The sequence below is a fragment of the Vanellus vanellus genome (genome assembly GCF_965231255.1).
Source record: "Vanellus vanellus genome assembly, chromosome: 2".
In the NCBI taxonomy this organism is placed as follows: domain Eukaryota; kingdom Metazoa; phylum Chordata; class Aves; order Charadriiformes; family Charadriidae; genus Vanellus; species Vanellus vanellus.
Window position 1 is genome coordinate 58,102,908 of NC_138906.1, and position 23,969 is coordinate 58,126,876.

At 39.2% G+C, this 23,969-nt stretch overlaps 1 protein-coding gene across 5 annotated transcripts in view; it reads left to right on the forward strand.

The window, feature by feature from the left end:
* The first annotated feature begins 567 nt into the window (after nucleotides 1-567).
* GOLGA4 (golgin A4) overlaps nucleotides 568-23,969 on the forward strand; it is a 69,371-nt gene continuing 45,969 nt past the window's right edge. For 2 of the 5 annotated variants that reach the window (XM_082479343.1, XM_082479345.1), the window contains exons 1-5: nucleotides 568-782; nucleotides 6,643-6,738; nucleotides 16,745-16,843; nucleotides 21,422-21,487; nucleotides 22,635-22,949. In XM_082479343.1, coding sequence (XP_082335469.1) covers nucleotides 696-782; nucleotides 6,643-6,738; nucleotides 16,745-16,843; nucleotides 21,422-21,487; nucleotides 22,635-22,949 — 663 coding nt within the window. In that variant the 5' untranslated portion in view covers nucleotides 568-695. The remainder of the gene's footprint in view (nucleotides 783-6,642; nucleotides 6,739-16,744; nucleotides 16,844-21,421; nucleotides 21,488-22,634; nucleotides 22,950-23,969) is intronic. The other 3 variants (XM_082479344.1, XM_082479346.1, XM_082479347.1) reach the window with 3 other exon arrangements.

The window sequence follows — 23,969 nt, forward strand, 5'->3', positions numbered from 1 at the left end:
GAGAGACGCTCCGGTCCCTTGATCACATTCGTAGCCCTCTGCTGGACCGTCTCCAGCAGTTCCCTCTCCTTCTTGAACCGGGGAGCCCAAAACTGGACACAGTACTCCAGATGTGGCCTCACCAGGGCAGAGTGGAGGGGGAGGATGACCTCCCTCGACCTCTTTTTAATGCACCCTGGGATGCCATTGGGCAAATCTCATCCAACAAGAGCTCTAAAGGCATAGGTTTTAACTTAAAGGGGCCGAGAATATTTCCCCCTCGTTTCAAAGATATAATAATAAAACCAACGGTGGCAAACGCTGCCTTTCCACGTTTAATGGCACTCTGCTTGTAAACAGTACACCTGCGGTTTACAAACGGAAGAGCACTCAAAAAATTTGAGGGTGGACGAAACGGCTGCGGGGCGAATGGCGCCGGCCGTTCCGTGAGGAAGTTTGTCCCTCGCCGCAGCCCGTACCGCCCGGAGCTCTGGGCTCCACGTTGGCTGCGCAGGCGCAGTAGCCGCGGCGTTCACCTGCCCCGCCGCTGCGGGGGGGACCCAAGAAAGAGAGGCGGCGGCGGCGGCGGTTCCTCCACGGGGCCGGGGTGAGCGGAGCTCAGTCCCCACCACCGCCATCCTCCCCCGGGAGGCGCTGCCTAACCGGCCGGGAAGTCCGTACCCCTCTCCCCTGCCCCCCGCCCTCCTCCCGCCACCATGTTCAAGAAGCTGAAGCAGAAGATCAGCGAGGAGCAGACGCCGCCGCGCGGGGCGGGGGGACGCGGGGCCCCTCTCCCGCCGCAGGTACAGGGGGGGAAAGGTGTCCGTGAGGTCGCTGGGGGGGGGGCGATAGCGACGGAGCCCTGGGCCACTTTGTATTGTCCGGCCGGACGCCGGTGGCCTTTCAACCGGAGGGGCGGCGGGGCAGGGCGGCGATTCGCCGGGGAAAAGCCTCGGCGGTCCCGCTGACAGCGGGTCGGACCGGTCCCGCCGCCTCCCCCCGGCAGCGGGGTGGGTGGGTGGTGCAGCGCAGGCCTCGGCCTCCTGCCTGAGGTGGGCGGCCGGGGGCTGCGGGATGGGCCGCCCGGCCAAGCGCCGCTCCCCGGCTGTCGGCGCGGGGCGGTCCCGCCGTGACTCGGAAAGCCAACTTTGTTATTGCCGAGCCGGCTCCTTCCTTGCAAGGCTCTGCGGAGGCTTCCGAGGCTGTTCTTCTCTTCGGCCCCTCTGCAAAGGCTGTCTGTCGGAGGAATGTAACAACCACCCCTTGCTCGACCATCAAACAGAACGAAACAGAAGTGGGCTTATTCTTTGGCGTTTAAAGGACTTGACGTTTTCATGTGCGCTGGGTTACAATCCAGCATTGAGATGGCTAGTTATCGTTTTCTCTCATCTTGATGTTTGTCCTTTCAATTCCTGTAAGCCCCTTCTGTTTCCATCGCTTAGAGGGCTGGTCTGCTTACTGTAACCTTATTCTTGCTTTTTTTTAAACTGCGGAAAAATTAAAAAGTATGGTATAAAGCTGAGAGCAAAACATCTTTTTTTTTTTTTGCAGTCATAATTTAATTGGCCATTTTTCTCTTATGTGTACTTTCACAAAATTATGATTCCTGTTGTATTCTAGAAAGTACTGTTTTTAAATGATAGTAATGCACATTAGACATGATACAAGTGCAGAGTATCTCCAAAATTGACAGTGGCCAAAAAAATGTTGTGATGATTTCATGCATGTGTCGAAGTAAAATAAACTCCACTAGTTCAAATTTGGGTAGAAAGACTTTTACAAGTTAACTTTGTATTGGCAAACTCTGTGCTGACAAAGATAATATCTGCCTTTGTATCTGTGGCTTTTTGCTGGGTTAAGTATCCTTTGCCTCTTGGAATTTAAAAGAATGAAATTGATATAAACTCTGTATCATGTGATTGTTAAGCTATAGGCAGATAATTTGGTTAATTTTGCAAATAGGCTATCAGTTGCCTGAGCTTGATCTGAATGTAATTTGAACCACTGGGGGATTTGACACTGCATAGTCTCAGTATTAGACCATGGTTTCAAAACTGCTGACAGTCAGCTATGTAGTATTTTTTAAATCACTCATTTGTCAAATAGGGGTGGTATTTTTGGAAATATATGTACTGTAAAACTTTATGTAGCTTGTTGAGTTTTGTTTTAAGCCCTTTCATAGTTATTAACTCTGGGTCTTCTCTAGTTAGTGGTTAAGTATGTTTTTGTCAGTGGCAGTTTCGAATGCTGTCCTGAATTGGCATATGTGGTGAACTTTCAGTATAGTGTGAAGAGATCGAGCTGTAGAGCTTACCGCAGGTGAATTATGATACCTTCTACACAATATTGTAACCCACTTAGTTCAGGATACTCGGTGCATGTGTAAAAGGGTCGGTACTTGCTGAAAATCAGCCTTGTGAATAAATTTGGGCCTGAGCGTACATGTGCACCCAACAGCATAATATGTGACAGTCTTTATTTGGCTGTGAAAATTAACATTGACAAATTTCATGAAATGTAATACAAGAGTTTACGATAAATGATACTTTCACCTAATCTGCTGTACTGTGGACAGAGTAGATCATGTAACTCAAGGGCTGACATGAGTGGAAAGGCAGAAGCACAAAATAAGAACAGATTTTTATTTTCATGTAAAATATTTGCCTTGCAGTATTGCTTATTCTTCAGTTGCTCTCAAGTAACACTGGAGGGAAATTGGAGTTAAATTTGTTCTTAAAAGTGAAATGGGCTAGTCTGCTCAGTCCTCATATCTCACCTGAAAACAGATTCTGTGAGCAGGTTTTGAGGCCTGTAAAATGTACTGGAGTCTTGCAGAGTGTGGAATATACTTTTGTTACCTTGCTTTTAGTAATTCAGATCCTTAAAATGCATTCCGCTTGTTGGGTGTTCTTTTCAAACGTAATTTTCCAAACACTTAATACTTCTTAGTTTCAGGAGACATTTGTTTGCATTCATTTTTGCTCATTTCGTTCCTGTACCCTGTTGTAGGGACACTTCGCTCACCATACCTTCTGCTCTATTCATGTCTTCTTCTTTGAGACCTAGAACTTCTCGTTTGTATTGCCAGAGATGAAAATTACTGACCTAAGACTGATTAAATCAGGAGGTAAAATTTCTCAAGTGTAAAACTTTTTCTGAGGAGGCCTTTGTAGGCCTCCCTCTTTCGTATGAATGGTTAGCTAACTGATGTCATCTGTCAGATTGAGAATACCTGTGCTCTGCCCCTCACAAGCTGAAGAACACATCCATTTCTAACTGCTGGCAAGGAGGGGAAAAAAAAAAAGCTATTGCAGTTCTAGATGTCTCTTGGACTGATACTTGTTGAACATGGTCATCTGACAAATAGAGATGAAGAAAATGCGGAGACATTCAATGTGGTTTTTCCCTCAGTCTTTAATAATGCTGATAGACCTTGGGCTGCCTGGTCTCCTGAGTCATAGGACCATGACTGTGGGATCAGTGACTTTCCATTTGTGGACACTGAAATTGTAAGGGACCAGTTGTATCAATTGAACGTTCCTAACTCCATGGGGCCTGATGTGATTCACCCCAGAGTACTGAAGGAGCTAGCAGGAGTTACAGCAGGACCTCTCTAAGTCATCTTGGGAGTCTGGAGAGGTCCCTGCTGACTAGAAGCTAGCCAAGATTATTCCAGTTTGCAAGAAGGGTGTGAGGGAAGACCCAGCAAACTACAAACTTGTTAGTCTAACCTCAGTTCCTGGAAAAATTATGGTGAAGATCATACTGGGTGCTATTGGAAGGCATTTAAAGAACAATGCAATCATCAGGCACAGTCAACGTGGGTTCACAAAGGTAACACTCTGTTTAACTAATTTAACATCCTCCTACGATAAGGTCACCCACCTAGTGGATAAAGGGAAGGTGGTAGATACAGTTTTTCTGGATTTTGGTAAGGCTTTTGATACTGTCCCTCACAGCATCCTTCTGGACAAGTTGCCCAGTTGTGGGATGAGCAGGTACACAGTGCGCTGGGTGAGGAACTGGCAGAACGGCAGGGCTCAAAGTGTTATAGTGAATGGGGCTACACCTGGCTGGTGAGCAGTCACCAGTGTATGTTCCTCAGGGCTCAATTCTAGAGCCAGTTCTGTTCAATCCTTTTATCAATGATCTGGATGCAGGAGTTGAATGCACAGTTAGTAAGTTTGCTGATGATACGAAGCTGAGAGGTGCTGTTGACTTGAGGGACAAGAAGCCTTGCAGAGGGATCTAGGCAGATTGGAGCATTGGGCAATCATCAATGGCATGAAATTGAACAATAACAAATGGCCCATTCTGCACCTGGGACAGGGTAAGGTCAGACACAAGTCTAAATTGGGAGAAGTGTGTCTGGAGAGAAGCCCTGAAGAAAGGGGTCTGGAGGTGCTGGTTGATAGGAGGCTCAATGGGAGTCAGCAGTATGCCCTGGCAGCCAAGAGGGCAAACTGCATTCTGGGGTCCATCAAGCACAGCATAACCAGACAATGAAAAGGGATGACTATCCCACAGTATTTAGTGTTGATGTGGCTTCACCTTGAGTATTATGTGCTGTTCTGGGCCCCACCATTTAAAAAGGATGTTAAGGTACTTGAGTGTGTCACAGAGGGCACTAAAGCTGGTGAAGAGGCTGGAAGGCATGTCCTCTGAGGAGCAGCTGAGGACATGGGGTTTCTCCAGTTTGGAGAGAGGCTGAGGGGTGACCTCACTGCTCTCTACAGCTTCCTGAGGAGGGGAAGGGGAGAGGGAGGTGCTGATCTCTTCTCCCTGGGATCCAGTGCCAGGACACATGGGCAGTGGCTCAAAGCTGCGTCTGTCAGAGAAGGTTCAGACTTGACGTGAGGAAACACTTTACCAAGAGGGTGGTCAAACCCTGGAACAGGATGTCTTCAGGCTGCCCCAGGTCAGCAATGGCAGTGGGGACATGGGAGGATCCTCCCTTTAGTCTGCCCTGGGTCATTTTGGCTGCTGCATTGCTGGGTGGTGGTACTGTGACATGGGAGTGACAGGGCCCCCCCCTGCAGAGCCTTGCCCACTGTCCCTCTGCCCAGCATCCTTTGGAGGAAAGACTTGGGGTGCTGGTGCCAAGGCAGTCCCTGTGCTCAAGAAGCCCAGGGGGCTGTCCCTGCCCTTGGTGGCCATGCACTGGGCACAGCTGCTGGGTGTCCCTGATGTGTCCTATCCCACTTGGCTCTCAAGGGAAAACCTCATGCTGTTATTCTTCTCTCAGACCATGGATGAAACCACCCCTGCAGCCCAGAAACCACCCCTATTAGCCGTGCCCTCTCTGCACCACAGCTGATGTCCATGAGGCCACGCAGCGAGTAGGATGAGGGACTTGGTCTGGCTGGACACAAATCCTTTTCTTGGGGCATAAGGGGGGTGATTTCAGCAGCTGCAGCCTGGAGGGAAGCCAAAGCGTAACCAGAGCCATAGGTTGGGGTGGACGATGCCAACAGAGTGCCTTGAAAATAAGGCAGGCTTCGGACAAGAAGTGTGCGGAGGTTACACTGGTGTGGTGGAAAGGTTGGTCATTTTCAGACCTCGAACATTTGGGTCCATGCCCAAAGCACAGCCTGGCAAAGGACAACTCTTCCAAACTGCAAAAGTAGCCCATTGCTGCTATCACCGTCACATCCTCTTGTCCCAGTGAAACGAAGCTGCGTGGCTCCTCTGTTAAACACGTCCATTGGCCATAATTCTCCAAAAACCTGTCTGTTTTGATAATATCTTTTCAGTGGTCTGATACTCTGTCAATCATGTTTTAGAACATCCAACTCGGTCTTGTGAGACAGGCATTTTGCGATGCAGAACTTATGTATGCACCTCAATGATGGTGCGGCAACAAACTGTTAAAGGACTTGTGGTAGTTCTGTTTTCTTTCTTTGTTTTTTTAACACTTTTTTTCATTCTGTTTATATTATAGGATATATCTAATGAGAGATCTTGCTAATCAGTTTATTTGTACATAAAAGCTTGTTGAAGTTTTAATGTTCATTACACTTATATTGATATTTTATATTTGAATTTTGGAGCATGAGGCTGGCAAGCTACCTTTGGGTTGGGTTGGCGTGGCTTGTTGCAGCCTTACTCAGCATGAAGTTGTGAAATTTCTTTGAATAGCTGCTCAGTGCTGACAGGAATAACAAGTTCATATTGACATCATAAAATGTGTCGATTTCTTCTGCCCTTTTTCTATGTTTAGATTCAATTTTATAAGTGTTTTTTTTCTTCTTTTGTCAAGTTGCTTTGTTGTTAATTTCTTAAAGGAATCAGATGGTATTCCATATGTAAATGCTTGAATCCCTATCAGTCTGCAAAACTTTTAAACCTTAAGCAACTGTACTCTGTTGCTAAAGTATTAGGAGGCTTAAGTTTCGAATCTGGTCTGAGGGCCATGGTCAGAAATAATCAAAATAACTAATTTTGTTGCATGCTCTCATGGCTGATTCTGCTCTGGAGACTTTGTAGTAAGGTAGAACTTGTCACAGACAGTATATGGGATTGATTGTTTTCTTTAAAAGGAAGATGTAGACCAGGCTTTACTGAGATGTTATAGTCAGTAATTGCTGAAGTAAATTATGAAACAGAATAATCAGTTCTGAACTTAATAATATTTACTTGTTGATATATGTGATCTCTGTGTAGGTCCCTTCCAAATCCCCTCCACCAACTGGCAACAGAAGTAGGACATCTTCGTTTACAGATCAGAATGATGAAGGCACTTTAACACCAGACAAAGAGGTCAGTTAAAAACAGTTTTTCTGTGTTTTTCAACTTTAACTTTAAAAAATAAAAAAAAAATCTAACTTTGTCTCCTTGATTTTTTTGATATATCAATTTCACTATTTTCTGTGCATTTATAGATATGTATAGTCTGATTTTTAGATTACATACTGAAGTGTTTAATATTAGTAAAACAGACCTTTAAGCTGTAGTCCTTAACTGCCAGATTAGGAAGCCTTTTAAATCCTTCTTCAGGTCTTAAAAATCTTACCCCTGAACTGAATTCAGTGAGGTAGTGCAACAGAAGTTAACATTCAGGGAGACTAACTTGTTTTTTTATGTCTCTCTTGGTTGAAAAGTTGGGGGGAGTCCAGTTAACTGCACAGGGAGCTTGAGGTGGATGAGCCTAAAGGTTTAAACTGAGCCCTTTTGAATGTTTCTAACTGTATCAGTAATAATTACTAAATTTAACCACCACACCCCCCCAAAAAACCCAAACACACAAAAACCCAAACAACAAACCAAACTGAGTCTAAATTATCATTCATAAATTATCATTAAAATCACTGTCAGGATGATGCGTAACCATGACTCGCATAATAGAGCAAATAGAGATAATCTGCACTCATATCTCTTCATATTGAGTGCTATGGCTTTTTCGAAGTGGCTTGATTAAAAATGAAAAAAAAAAAAAAAAAACAAAACCAAATGAACAAAAAAAGCCCTGACTTCGTGAATATGAAAATAAGCCAGTGGAGTAAAGCAGGGAACTTCTGTGATTCTGTGAACTTTGCCAGAGGAAACCTTGAGTTACTAGTCAGAAAATTCAGTTGCTGGGTTTTGCTACAAAAAAGATGTGTTTTCTTGTAGTGGGGGAATCCACTTTTTAACCCCACGTTTTGCTCAGGAGGTGATCAGCTATAATGGAATCTAAGACAAATTGCAGGTATGAACACTACCAGCAATTACAGCTTTGCAGTTTGCTTCCTGCAATCATAATAGAAATGAAAGAAAGAGTACCTCATGATTTTGTTTTGTATTTTGGAAATGCAGTATTGAGTTTTCTAATAAACATTTATTTTCTCTACTGATTGAGATCTATCTATCTGTCTGTATGTAGTGACTTCACTCAGTCCCTGGAGAGAAGTTTTCTGTTAACTCATGTTCCAAAATGTCAGCAAACAGTGTCACCCAGGTTAAATTATTAAGTATTTCAGTAAGGAGAGTTTGCTGGTGGGTTTTGGTATTGTTTGGGGTTTTTTGTTTGTTTGTTTGTTTTTTTTCAGGAAAAACAACCTGCATTTCTATTCTTAATTCAGGGTATAGAAGTGGCATATTGCTGCATAAAAACTAGCACTGTGGCCTAGAAGGAATGAATTGGTGCTGAGAGTTGGTGTCATCAGTGGCCAGTGCAAACCTAAAGATTCCCCCTTTTTTGTTTTTATTTTATTATGTATATCCATTGTAGAATGTGTTAGAGGTTAAAAGACTGATTTGGCCAAAGTTGTCAGACTTTTCAAGCAGCAAAAGCTTAGTGGAATATGAAATATTGAAGCAATGAAAACACCGCACTGTTCTTCTGTACAACTGATTCACTCTTTTTTGTCTGTCATTAATGTGGTGCTGCCTACACAAAGGGAAGAAATCTTCCTCTTTCTTTTCAGTGACAAATAAAAGGAAAGATGAAGTGGTAACACTCCTCATCCCTTGTATTTTACAAGTAGTAACTGCTTTTCTGCTCAAACAGTGTAACTCACACATTGAGCGAAAGGCAGAATACTTTTCCTTAACTTGTATTTATTTTTGAGGATTTCTGCTTTTATTCCAGATCTGAAAAAGGTTTGTGAGCCTGAAGGCTTATATTCTTTTTCAGTTTTATCAATTGATGTGGTAAAATATACTAGTTCCCTTCACAAAATAAATACATTTCCAAATGTTGTTGCGTGTATGTATCAATACTTTCTGTAGGGTTCGTCATTTCTACGGAGAAATAAATTTTGTCTTGTATTGCGTCATTAGATACATGTTGCCCTGCAGCAGACTGCTTTTCCAGAGAAACAGAAGGAAAGGATTCCCCACAGGACATGCCAAGTTATGTTGGACGGACATTATGCTCTAAATACAGTGTTTACACTGGAATGATCAGAGAGGCAGAAGGAGAAATAAGATTAAGAATGGGAACAGAGTACTGAAGTGAACTTAAATTTATACTTATCCTTGGACTTAGGCAGCTGGTATAACAATTTTGCTTGTGAAACATATCCTGTAATTAGAAATTCAGAAAGTAGTGAAGCTGCTGAGGGAATGAAAATCTTTTTTTTTTTTTTTTTTTCTTCGTAAGGACTGATGTTATGTCAAATGGAGAATTTTACTGAAATAAAGATAAACTTAAATGATCAAGACATGAAATCTCCTTTCTCCAAATATATCTCATAAATGTCAACAGAATGATTAAAAGCAAATAGTCTTTGTTTGTTGGATTAGATTTTCATAAAATATAGTTCAACAGTAGTATTACTATACTTGAAAAGGATGCAAACATTACATGCTATCTCTGAAGATATACATGCTGATTATATGGGTGCATTATGCCTTTAGGGGGGCACTTTTTGCAGTGTTCTCATTTGATCAGGTAGACGGTTTACATACAGGTGGCGATGGCATTACAATGAACTAAAGTTGAACAACATTTAGTACACTGAAAACACTTGGTTTTTGAAGTGTATCATATGCTAAAATGTTCTTGCAGCACATCAAGAATTGCTAACCTTTTTGGTACTGAAGGCTAAGAAAAATCAGTGTTTCATAGTTCTTTTGTATGTTCTCTGTCCTCCCTTTGGGCTATTTAGTATGTCTTTAATAGATCATGGTTTTGGATTTTTAGTGCTTTAATATCAAAGTTGCAAGAATTGCATGTGAAAGCTTTGATTTAAACTCAGAATATTTTTAGAATAAGAACAACTTCAGAATGAATTACAGTTGTAAATGACAGCATTAGTCTGATCAAAGAATTAGAACATACAGGCAAACATTCGTGCTTTATATTCTGCAGTGGTAAGATTTTTTTTTTTTTTTTTTTAAATTGCAAAACATTCTCAATTTAAAGAAACCCAAACTTGTATGCTTCATTCATGGAATACTAGGTAGGTTTCTTTTTTGTGCCCACTTCTTCAGCTTCTATTTTAGTGGAGCTGTGGATCTCCAGAGGCAGTGTTACAGAGAAGCTCATAATTTTTGTGTATAAGGAAAAAGCAGAGGTCTGTCTAGTTCTGTATTCTATTCCTGCAAGTAGCATATAAAATACGACTATAGTGTGAGGTAAAAGCATATAATGGTACTTCCATAGAGCTTCTTCAGACAATTTGCATATCAGATACTTTCTGAGTTGGTCTTGGTGCCATTTGAAACAGCCCTGGCTGATTAAAACATAAGTATACTTACATAGTGCTTCCAATCTTTACAAGGGCTGAATAGTGTTTGGTTTTCAAACTGTTACTGTGTTGACTCTTGAACAGAATTTGAGATGAAATACATCAATCCTATTCAGTATAGTTCCTAGAAGTTCAAAATTTTCTTTCTGTTCTGTAATATACTTATTTACAAGTCAGGCCCACCTGCAGAAGATAACAAAGTTAGTTCAGAGCCATCAGCTGAAAGCAAACAGCTGATAGCTTGCTGTGGATGACCTACCAGTCATGCAGATCCAAATACTACTCTCATCCTCATGAGTGTTAGGGAAGCGACAGCAGAGCACAATATATATAGCTCTTCTTAGAGCTAAAGATAAACTAGCCAAGGTATTTTTCAGTCTCACTTTAGATCTGTATAATGACTGTGTTTTTTAAATTAATTGAAATGTGTTTCTAGCATGGGCTATTAATACAGCAGGACAAGTAAAGTTGAAATAATATTCCTTCAGTACCTTTGTTAATGCAGCAACTTTCCTGTATTCTTATACTTAATTTAAAGTACTTCTAAATAGGCGTTGCCATGCAAAGATGGTAGTGGTTCAGATATGTCTATATTTTTTCCTTTCTGACATGCAAATTTAAACCTGAATTTTGGAGGCTGTATAACCTAGTTTATATCTAAAGCCTGGATTTTACAACTCCTGATGTATACACCGGCATGTTTAGATTGCTCATCAGAATGAAAAATGAGCCAGAAAAGAGTTGTGTTTGATTTCTGTACTACCTCTTTCTGAAAATGTAGTTCTGCAGTCTGAGATTCTGGGGCTTTTTTAATTGCAGAGAGAAACCTTGAACTTTCAGATCTTCATTTTTTCCTATTCCCTGATCACAGTAGGAATGAGACATAACAGGTTATGTTGCAAATGGCACAAACCTTCTGTAAATAAATATGTGTAAATTAGCAAATTATTCACAAACCTTTCCTGGAGTTCCCCAACTTGGGGCCAAATAACCAAATTTATTTATTTATTTTAATGTGGAGAATGAGTTACTTGTTAAAACATCTAAACCTTTAGCCTGAGAGCTGGCATCCCCCAGCTCCCTGAACTAGATGAGCAAATACTGGCTGGTCTCTTAGACAAGCTTAGTCTGATCGCTTTCTTTCTGTCTTACTGTGCTTGTATACAACATAGCAAAACTGTCCATGTACAATTATAGAAGCTTTTGAGCATTAATATATTACAAATGCACCTATACCGTGGTGCACTTTGCTAACAAAAGGTATGAATTTTCAAATTTACTTGATAACAGGTTAGTCTGAAATTTGGAACCACTGATTCACTTTTTTTTTTCTGAAAGGGAGTAATGACTGCCTTTGGCAATCAAATGTATTGTATGTCACATGCATTGATTCAACTACTGCCATCTCTAGAGCAATGAGACTTGAGTCAAACTCTGACCCCTGTTAAGTTCTGGGTTTTGTTTCATGTTAAGGAAGCTCTTTGATCTAGGGATCACATGGACTTTGGCCTTTGCATCCTATTCATCAGAGATTTACCAAAGGAAGATTTGAAGAGGAGGAATAGCAAGAATAATATGAAAACTGTTAGTTCTGAAGTTCAGAAAGTCCATAAAGGCTGTTTAAGTTAGGCCAGACTTGAGGACTACTAAAACTGCCCAGAATTTTGGAAATAAAAAGGTTATTTAAAAAATAACTATGTATTGTTCTTTGATACTGAAGGAAAGAGCCTCTGGTGTCTGGCTTCATCACCTAATTCACTGCATTTGTAACTTTCTCTCCAAGGTAGAAATGTTTGTTGGTTAGTATGATTTTACTTGCAAAGAAAAGAATAGCAATTAAATACTGTGACAAAAGATCAGTAATATCATAGCCTTAATTTGGTGCCTGAGATTAAGGTCAGTATGGGGTAGGGAGTTCATATACCCTGGAGTATGTTTGAAACAGAATGTTGGAAGATCTTAGTAGGATTTCTATAGCAAGCCTCAAGTGTGATTTGATGGTGTTCAGAGGATTGGAATAGGTTAGATAAAGGATTGTTTATATCTTTGCATGTTCTGTCTGTTTCCAGTATGTTCAGCCCAGTTGGATTTCCTGCTTGTCTAGTTTTATTGATCACATAACTAGCATAACGCTGATGTGGTGCTAGTGATACTTTAGGCATTATAGCACCCGATATGTTTAATGTTTCTGAAGCTACTAAGATAATTCAGAGTGGGTTCGTTAGGGTTTGAGAAACCCACAACAATTTACTGTCATTTAAACAATTTAAACAGATTTAATAAAATAAGACTAGATGATTAACATTAATAACACTAAAGAACAAATATTGATCCCGATAGCAATATAAAATCTACAAGGATTATACTCAGCCAATTCTATCAGTAGGAAGCTGTGCATTCCCAGCAGTGGACAGTAAATGTCAGATACTGCAAGCACTATGGCTTTGGAAGGAAGGGAAGGACTCCTGGGTCCGGCACCGGGGCAAGAAGTTCTTGGGATCACCACCATCAAAGCAGAGAGAGAACTTTGCAGCAAACTTTCTAATTTATATTGAATGTGACGTTGATGGTATGAAATAATCCTGTTGGCCAGCTTGGGTCAAGTGCCCGGGTCTCACTCTTCCTCATCCCTGCACCTGGCGAGCTCGAAAAGACTGAGACCTTAAAACCCACACACCATAGCTGGCTTTAAAGTAAACATTTTCACAAATTCGGACACAAGAGTCTTCTAAAAGGGCAGTTTCCTAAGCATTAGAAGAGAAATTAGTCCTGTGTCACTCAAACCAGGACAGGGTTTTAGGCCAGATCCTGAAGTGCAAGAAGTCCTTGTGGAAATAATAATATCTGCTTAATTTTGGCAGACTAGCAGGTTTTCTCACCTTTTTTGCAGACATAGGTGAATCATTTTTAGTGACTTTTAATACCACATCCCCTGACTAAGTTAAGCAGACAGCTAGTTTTAAAGCCACACTGAATAGTTGATTAAAAAAAATTAAAAATTGCCGATAAAAGCACATCTATATATTGGAAAGCATTAGATAGTGTAATTATAGGGCTCATTAGACAGCTCTGCCTATAATTTAGCTGTAAAAATGGAGCAGGTAATGAGCTGCTGGAGTAACAAAAATACTGTGAGCAAGTACTTAAATGTTTTTATTGTTGGGCACCCAACATCTGAGAATGAACTCACTAATGAGAAGATGCAGCCAGTTCTAAATGAGCTAAGGAAATACCACTCTTGGACCATGACTGAGTATATTCTGTCTTTGGCAGCTATTTGAAGTGTGAAACTCGTGTCTTGGCTACTGGGGAGGAAATATTTTGCAATTTCTTTTTGATACAGTGATTACTGTTCTGCCTTAGTATTGCTGTCTTCTGCCCTACTTTATTTGTAGGGTTGGCTCCTTCCCTTTTGTGCTTGCCTTTACTCAAGCAACAGTAGGGTGAAGCTGAGATGATTTAGTGATGTTCTTGCATCCGGGTTCTAACTAACATCTGTGAAACTCAACAGTATTGTTAATTGTATTCTACTGCTTGTGTAAACTATTAGTTATGATAGAGACCCTGGAGTTGTATGTCTGTGAACTCGAGCAATACTGCATTGATTTTGGTTCATAAGCTTTTTTCTTTCTTTCTCTCAAAACCGTAGCAGTTAGTGATGTGGATTGGCACACTCTAGGCTGTGGATAGCTTGAAACCTTCTGATCTTGCTAAAAAGGGGTTACATACACTCCCTATCACTTGCCTACCAGGTAGTTTGAGTGAATTTTTAAACTTAACTCTTTCCATTGTTTTAAGCTCTTTGTCATCTTACCTGTAAGTTTTGGGGGTTGTAATTAATATTTTGTGAAGGACTTACTGTCTAAGCCTTCTGTTAGAATTTGGCTGCACTGACAATGGTCATGGGCTTCAAGGGGATGGTTGAAAATACGGCAATTCATGGATGCTGAACATACTGACAGTACTTTTTTTTTTTTTTTTTTAATTTTGGGTGAGGAATAATAACTTGTTAGATATTCAATATGAATTCTTTTTAATGCAAGTTGCTTGGTGTACTATTTGATGGAATTAGGATTAATCAAAATAATGCTATTGTAAAATGTCACAACTTGATATTTTGAGAAGCAAACTAGCATACTGTTACTCTGAAGAGATAATTTGAAGCATCTGTGATTCTGGAAGTTCTTGATGGTCATGTTTTTAAAAGTGACCTATTTAAGCTGAAGATAATACATGTTACATGTTGAAAATGTTTATAATCATTTGGTTAATAATACGTGCCATAATCCATTTATGAGTGCTTTGCAAACTGTGTTTCAACATCTTAGCTGGTCTTCTCTAAACACAGTCATTTTTATCTTAAAGATTTTATCATTTGTGGTTGAGAATTTGCATGCTTCTAATTCACGATGCCATCAGGCTTGTTTTTATTACTGTTGCTGTATGTTTGTACACTTGTTTATACATAGTATTTACCATTTATTTTTCTGGCATATACCCTTTCAAGAAGCACACGTACAAAACGTATAGCATGACCAAGGCTATGTGCTTCAACAACCATCACCAGTTAATGAAGGTTTTCTACAATCATTAGCACTTGTCAGCTTCCTTATTTTTGTTTTGCCTAAAAGCTCAGATGAGGAAAGAAACTTACCTGGGTTTTACATGCTTGAATAAATATATAGCAGGAGCTTTAACGCAGCTGACTCTTCAGAATTATACTTCTAACAGGCTGAGCGGGGGGGGGGGGACTGGTGACACATCTGACCAAACTCAGCATGTGGTTGCAACGACAGTGGATGCACTGGGAAAGTGTGTCCAGGCTGGGGGAAAGAAGATTGGGAGCAGGAGAAATGGGCCATTTCTTTTGTTAGCAGCTTGTGTTTGTAGTACCTTAAAAGTGAGAAGTTTCACCCAAGTTTCGCACACCTAGCTAGTTCTTCGCAAATCAAGTAAACTATTGGAGTACTTGTCCCATGCCAGCTTTGGGAATGCCATGTCAAGGGCAGCTGAATAATAGAAGTCATAATTAATTGTCACTGTACGTACCAGTTTGAGAAGTAAAGTTGGGCATAAATTTCAGAATTAGTGTTCTCCAGATACCCTGGCTGTAAAGACAGTTCACAATTTTGTAGTGGTTTTGTTTTGGGGTGTTGTTTGGGTTTTTTTGCCATGAACCAAAGTTGCTTTCCCATTGTAGCTCTAGAAGGTCTTCTGAAGCAGGATTCTCCAGCAATGGAGTTTTGTACTGGGGAGGTGGGTATACATGTGTGCATATATAGAGAGAGAATAGTGATTCAAAAAGGAGGGAAAAAAAACCAACATCATTGTTCAGGTTTTTATTATGCTTTGGTGTCTGCAGGATTGGTAATTTAGGTCTCATTACTCAGGTTTTTCAGTAATTACTTGGGGTTTTTTGGTGTAGAAATACATTGGAGAAAAGACACAGGAAGTCCGTACCAACATTCAGAGTCTATTGTTTGTTTATGGCTATCACTGAACATTAAGCAGTTAATACGTTTTCTGAAGGGGTTTTATAAGCACAAATTGCAAGTCATGAAAATACACATGAAAATATTTTTCCTCTCTCAATTTGAATTTATATAATTCATCTACTGGAGCACCCGAGTCAGTGTAACAGTCACCAAAAAAAAAAATCCAACTCTAACTTACATTGTAATAGATTTGATTCCTAAAAATACTATTTAGTAACTTGAAATAAAATTGTTTTGGAATAATGAGAAAGAAAAACCATAATCGTGTTTTGGTTCAGTCATCAGAAAGCACAGTTCTGAAATCTCTGGCTGTAATAAAGTTGAACCTTGAAATTATGTGTGTAAGAAAAATGATGAGAAGAATATATTATTTTTTTTTTTAAATCTGTTATAGCATCCTAACAGCATTAGATTGCATTACATTAGATGTATATGTAGTTTGAATTCAAATTCCAGTCTCTTTCTCTTCATATTTTTTGTCTCTAGGAAATTAAATCTCTTCTTTGATACTGACTTGCTAAAATGGTTAATTCAACTTGTGGTGGTTCTACAAAATAGTCTGCCAGTAGTTTGAAAAAAAAATTTGTAAGGAGTTATTTTTTTTAATTTAGTTACAAGTCTAGTGTACAAGAGCATTAAAAGATAAATAGTCAAAACCATGAAATTTATATTGTTTACAACTGAAATACTGATGGAATTTTTAGAATAACTAGTTTTTTGCACATAATAGAGCAGAGAAGGCTCAGTGGTATTTGAAGATAAGTGATCCACAGAAGTTTAAAAAAAAAAAAAAAAACAAAAACAAAAACAACAATATCAGTGCCTGAAACATTGTCTTTACCTTTGACTAAACTAAAATTAAAAAATCTTTTTTTTTAATTGTGTGTTTCTTTACTTCTGAATGATCAAAACTGTATTTTGGCTGTTCTGAAATGATCTAATGCATATTTTCTGGTTATGTCCTGCCTTTATCAATAGCTGTTGTCTCATAATTATGATGCTTTTAATAGTGTGGAAAAACTGAGTAAAATCGTGCAATGTTCTTGACCTTACTACTTGATTTATTTTCGTTTTCCTGCTTTTTGCATTGAATGACAGCTGCTAGCCGGGATGATAGCAGAACCTGCTTTTCTCTCTGAGTATACTATCTTTGCTTTGGATGCCACCAAACAACCTAAGCCACAGAGTGACGGTGTGGTGAGTCCTCCCACCCCTCTTAGTGATGCTTTTAGCAGGGGGAGGAGAGTACTGTACTAGAAGGCAATCCTAGTGTTGCTTGTGGCTTGTTCTCACAAAGGCATCTATCTTAACTACCCTGTCGCTAACCCTGCACTAAATTTCACGGAGGTAGTACCTGATAGCTCCTGGCTGGTGTGCTGTATGGTGTGAATTTATTGTAGCATAAAAAAAATTAACACGTTTTCTGTTATACAGGTAACCATACTCTACACAACTTTTAAACAATTGTGGCACGTGTTTGTATGTTTGTGGCTTAGAATTCATTAATACCATTGAAAGTCTTCATTTTTATGTATGTCTATGTATTTCAAGATGAGTGGATATGATAAACATTGAGATTGTTTTTCACTAAAAATTACATGCTTTTTGCTGTGTACAGCGAAAGCTTCACAATGTCATTTACTACTAATGGTAGCAGGAAATAATTATCTCACATAGACACTGGAATTCAGCTACTTTTAGTTGGTACCCTGGCAGCTACTATTGTGAGGATAAATAGTCTTTTAATAATTAGATTTTATTTAAAATGCATGTTTCTTTGCTTGGAAATGTTGTTTTCACAGTATACAAGTGGGAGAAGGTCAGTGAGAAGAGAAGGAATGGAGAAAAAGAAGCAGCCACAGGGAGGAAAAGCAGCCTTCTACTTTTTAACATATGCATGTACAAAACTGTATTCTTCTCATTATTGTCACAGGACTAGGATGGCATATTTCACATGCTTCAAGAGGCATGGCCTTCCCGAGTCCATAGTGATCCAAACAGTGGTTTTCAGAGTCCCAGTTCACCCTTGTACTTCATGGTTATCTTGCTTTTCCAGTTTAGCAAGTGCTTTTTTTGCTGCTCATGCAGAGGCTGAAAATGACAAGTCACTGAAAGCTGTAGCAGGATAGAAATTTGATAAGCAGATGGACATAGCACAACACACTATGTTGTGTTGTGCTTGTCTCTCAAGCTAAGCAAGACTCGACTGAAACAGTGATTAAAAAGGTGGTCTGTGGAAAGTCTTGTTTTGTTGTAAAGGGTTATGCTTGTTTAAAGCGTGCCCTTAGAGCACAGATTCATTACTAGCTCAGTCACGGTGTTCTCAAGATTGAACTTTTTGATGGGGAGCAAAGAGGATATTCAGACTGTGCTGAAATCTAGTTTTGAAATAGTTACTAGATTGTTATTTTTTCCATTCTAGGTATTTTGACCACGTTCCAGGTCCAGTGATCACTATTTAAAGTTTCACTGCAAATTTAATTAAGGTTTTCTACACTTATAGCAGTTAACAGTTGTGGGCTGTTTTTCCCTACATTACAGAATATCCCTAGTCCAGTTGCATTTTGAAAACTGTATTTCTGTGAATGCTCAAATGTTATCTTTATATTGTCTTTTAGTATATACTTTAGTGGCAGGAATCACTGACTTGCATATTTATATACAAGACTGCATACATAGCGAATAATTATAATGTAAGAGTTATCATTAGTGTGTTACCAATATGTATTAATAATATGTTACCTGTAAAACTGAGTTTGTTGAGGGAGTTTTCGAAAGCTCTAGAGCTGTATCCTCACAGTAAGAATTGGAGGGAGAAGACAATCATATAAACATTTATAGTGAAGAGGAGGGCCGATTATATACGAACATAAATTTAAAAAACAATTTTATACATTTGGGAAACCTATGTAAGCTAAACATGCAGGAGCAGGAAAGTTGCATCAACACACACAAATGTGAAGTGACTGTAATTTTGACATAGATGAAGTTAGTATAAACTCACTACTAACTAAGATGCATGGGTTTTGTTGCATGAAGAAACAGTTCAAATATTCTTGGACAGAGAGGTTTTTTTAAAGCAAAATTAAAAGAAAATGAGGGAAGAAAATGTGTACTAAGCTCTTCTTCCTTCCTCCATAATTTACTTGATTTTTGGAATACCTGAGAAGGAGGAAGAACAGTAAAATGTTTTTAAATGCAGACATTTAAGTTTTCGGTCTTTAGGCTTACGAATCTATGTATACTTTTGAGAAATAAATAAGATAGATTAGTTTGCATTTCAGAAATAGGGAAGTAAGGAAGCACAGGTGTCACTAAAACACCCTAATGTGCTCCAGTTGAAACTGAGCTCTGGTTTCAACATCTTAATAACAAAAAGCAACCTTTTTATTAGAGATTGTAATTATAGCTCCCTTGGCATAGAGATACAGTTGTGTATGTTCTGTGGGTTCGTGGAGAAAGACTTCTTCTGTTGGTCTTCGGAAACCCTGATGTAACTAACTCTGCTGGTTTCAAGACTTTCAAAGTGCCAGCCTGTGCTTTGTGATTCTAGTTTTGCTGCAACATCTCTTGAGGCTTATGAAAGTCTCGGGCTTTTAAGCTCTTCAAAGCCTCTTGAATCCGTACTTATATATAGCAACTTCCATTCATGCTTACCTTTCACTGTGCGGACACCAGAATGTGACCCTTTGCCCTACAGCACAGTGACTTAGAATTGCCGTAGCTAGATACCTATGGTGGTCCAGTTTTTATATAAAAGATTACCAGTGTATCCTTTTTATGCTTTATGCTAATAGAAAGTCTAATCCTGAATACAGGTTCTACTTTTGTTCACACAGATTGAATACAAAGATGACAGCACAATTAGTAGGAAAATTTTAAAAGTGGCTTCATTTAGTTTCAAAATGGCATTTTTAAGGATCTTCATAGGTCCTTAAATGGCAACTTTTTGAGGATCTTCACAGAAAAGAACAGCATCCATAGTTTTTATATTCATAAACACCTTATTAGGTTTAATAAATCTACTTAATCTTGTGTTTCAAAATTGATCTTAAGTATTATTAAATTATTCTTATGAATTAGATGTACAAACCCTCCACAGTTTCCTTCAGTTCTTTTTATGGGTATCAGAATATATAATTTTTGAAAGAAGTGTTTCTAGTTAGTTTGTAAAGAGGTTGTCTTCCTCTGTTGTCAGTCCAGTACTAGCATGGTAGATGCTTTGTAAATCACAATGCAGAAGATAAATTTTCATTTGTATTACCCTTACTATTAACTTCCCAGTTAGGAGGTGAAAAAGAACAGGTGATGGAGCTGAGAATAAAATGTAGGAGTGCTTTAGTTTAAAACCCAGTAAGAGCTCTTAATCCACTAGGAATAAATCCACTGCAACAGGATAGTGCTCTGAACCAGAATGCAGATTTTGTTCAAGCCAGGTGAAGCGCAATTTCCAAATCCAAAGAGATTTTTCTGTATGGCTGGTTATTGCTCGTTTCGGTTTGTCTGAATCTGGGTGACTGCACATTTCTCTGGCTTCATTAACCATCTGGATTTCTTTCTTCTGCAGTGTTTTTGTACTTCTTTAAGTTAGCTCCATGTTAAACCTTTCCAAAGCCCTTTTACACTGAATCATTCCTCTTCAACATTTGTTTGTGTGCTTATCTGCGTATCTGCACAGAGTAGAAGCTGTGGATATAATCACGTAGCAGATACGTGGATGATTATGATTGATATTTTAGTTGTACGCACACCTTAGATTTTACAGCTTGCATATAACTGTCAGGGTACATCTTGATTAAAAATTAAAAATCACACTGCTTTTAGCTGAATTCCTTGTACTTTGTTTGGTATATCTCAGTGTTTTGCATCTCTTGGAAAAAAATCATATCCAAGATGGTTTCTAGCATATTCTGCTACTTCAATTTGACATGGTTTAAACACCAGAAAACCATCTGGATTTGTACAGGTTAGAAAACCCCTGAACACAGGACATAGGAAAAGCAGGATAGACAGACTAGGAACAAAAATATCTGAACTCTGTCTCTCTTTAAAAAAAAAAAAAAAAACCAAACAAACAAACAAAAAAAAAACCAACCAAAAACCACAAACTAAACCCAACCCGCCAAAAACCAAATGCACCCACCCACCATTATTGTTTTCTGTTGTATTGGTTTTGGTTTTTTGGATGGTTGGTTGGTTTGTTTTTCTTTGTTTGGGAGTGCAGATGAATGTACAAATGAAATTCTGCACAGGGTGTTTTTTCTGAAAGTCTAATTTTCTTCCTGTGCTTGTTTGGAGTCTGAAACAGCCTATTACCAGTACTTTTTCTCCAGGTAGTTTCCTCCACCACCCCCCCACTCCCCCAAATGTACTTAAACAGAGAAAGACAGTGTGATTCTACTGTTACTCATGTTGGCTGTAAACAACACTGGTAATCAATTAGATTTTTCCTGCTATCATTTTGTCTTTTTGGTGTTTCTTTGATTTGTGCATAAATGTTACATAAACAATCATTATGAATAATTTAATTGGAGATGTCAGCGTTTGCAGATGTCTCGTACTAATCCATGCACACATAGCTGCTTTGTAGTTCTGTATATTGCAGCAATCTGTTTTGAATTTAACAAACTAGCTTGTTTGCATGAAGACATCTTAATAAATATGCAAAAGAAAGTACTAAAAACACCGGCAAGGAAAAAGCACAGATGCTATTTGTAGGAATCGGTGAATTACAGTCCTCCTCGTCTATTCTAACAGTTGTTTTTCCTCTTGTAGAACTTAGCTAAACAACCACTTCCCAGATCCCCGGAAAACAATGGAAGTGGACCAGCCTCCCCGCAGGTATGGGGAGGGTCTGGGGGGGGGTTGTTTCCACCTTCAGTGCTGTGTTGTCTTTGTGTTATGTTGGTTTAAGTGCCCAGTATGTATCTTTATGCAGGAGTAGGGATGACAAGTACTTGCCTGTCAGGACACCAGGGTGTTTTGTTTGTGTATAATCCCATTAGCTGGGATTAAGTGTTGCAACTGATGCGTGGAGCTTTTTTTTTTGTAGGGACAGGTTAACAGGATCTGACCGCATCTTTGAGGTGTGTCTCATTGCTCACAGACAGAGCCAGCGCGGGATATGGAGCGTTAACCTCGCTTTAAAAAGTTGAGGGCATATCGTGTGGCTAGAAAGCTAATTTCTAGCTGATGGAAAACAATCGATATGCTTAAAAAGTTGTCACTAGTGATAAAGGTGGAGGTCATTCTTCAGCATGTCTCAGAAAAAGTTTAGCTTGCAGGAGTGGGATTAGCAGTGGCCTCTAGCACATCTGTCCCCGCATTTGATTGTGAGGGCAACATCATGTAGTAATGCTTTCAAATCGCATCTGTAGCACCAGCAGTATACAGTACCGTAGCACAGAACCTTTTGTTTCAGAACATCATAATTACTTTTGCTCCATCAATCAATAATAGCATTTTATGTAAAAATCTTAAAGCCATTTAAAATAAAATAAAAGACAACAGCATGCTAGAACTAACTATCTTACAAGGACTTTTACAATACATTTGTTCTCTTAATCATAGGAAAATATCTTTGTGTCTTTGAAATAAAGACAGTCTTCTGTTTAATACATCAAGAAGTGAGTCACAATCTTTTTTTAAAAATTTGGGACAACAGTAAATGCAACTGCTTATTTTAGTTACATATTCTTCACTTTTTCAAGGGGTTACACAGAAATACATTATTTCAGAAGTTTAAATCAGAGCTGTAGTTTATTGGATTTAGTTGCTGTCTGAAATTGCCCACGTGTGGTAGTTGCATGCTTGGTTTTTCTGCACGAGGAGATGATTCTTCTAAGGGAGTGGTACCTATCTGGTGTCATGCACGTGTTAGGCAGAAGTCATTCCTTTTGCCCAGGTCAGGTCTCGATTTCCTGGGCTTTAGTGTGTCTTTCTGCCTAAAAGTAGTGTAGAAGTAATTATTTGCTTTGAATTTTTGCAGCTGAGTGACACTCAGTCTTTTGCCCAGAGGCTTCAGCTCCGAGTTCCCTCCATGGAGTCTTTGTTTCGAAGCCCAGTAAAAGAGTCCCTGTTCCGCTCTTCTTCTAAGGAGTCCCTGGTACGAACTTCTTCAAGAGACTCATTGAATCGACTGGACTTGGACACAGCCAGTCCCGCCTTTGATCCACCTTCTGACATTGAAAGTGAAACAGAAGAGCCTCTGGGAAATATGGACAGTCTCAGCAAAGAGCAGTTGCTGCAGCGACTGCGCAGAATGGAGCGCAGTTTGGGCAACTATAGGGGAAAATACTCAGAGGTAGGTGATGTTGTTACTAACTTACCTGGGCAGAGAGGTGAAAAAGATGGGACTCACAGATACTGCAGTAGTAGATAATCGTTTTGTTTTCCTGTTTGGAGCAAAAGGATCAACTTACAGCTAACATGGATGTTACGTTATTATTCTAAGTCTAGTTATTTTTTGGCCTAGATAGCCAAATGTTTTTCTGGTAATAAAATGTGGAAATCGTTTTCTTCTCTTGTTTGTAAATAATTTCACGTTGTCAGCAATAGACTTTAATTAGTAGTTCCTCACACAAAGTAGGCCTATGATGGTTTCTGCTGAAAGCCTGTAGTAGGTGATGGAGTTCAGTACAGAGGTGAGCATGGCTTGTACTTGCATGACAGCAGATTTACTTTTCTTCTGAAACTTGTTCTTGAAGTACACAATGTATATTCCACGTACGTGCAATGGGCAAGCATTTTGTTTTCAATAAGTAAGTTCTACTCCCCATCATTTCTAGGTATTTCCCTGGAAGGAATTCATTCAAGGACTATTTCTTTTGCTATTTTAGTGAAAACCAATGATATAAGTAGTTTTGCTACTTATTTTCCAAATTGTTGGGAAAAGTAAAGCTTTCCAAGTGGTGGTGTTGGAATTTTTTTTTTTTTTAGCATGTGTGTGTGTTGCATTTAAAACTACCCATTTTCACTGTTTTTTACAGTTCTTTAAATGTTTGCTGCCCTAAAATACAAAAATTCCTGTGCAGACTTTTGGCTATTACTGTCAGAATCCCTGGAACCTAACACCATGTATAAAACAATTACAGTATTCAGCATATGCCTGAAAAAACAGTTGTCATCCATTACTTCAGAAATTGTTGTCTCCCATTATTTTCCATTCTCTTCCGGCTACTATAATAAGATACATTTTTTAAAAAGTTTATGTCAACAGTGTTGCCAAAATGAAAATTCTTCAGTTTGTAGGTTTGTTTTAGTTTAGTGTGTTTTGGGTTTTTTTGGTTTAGTCTGTTGAGCAAGTCTTAATTTTCTCTGTCAA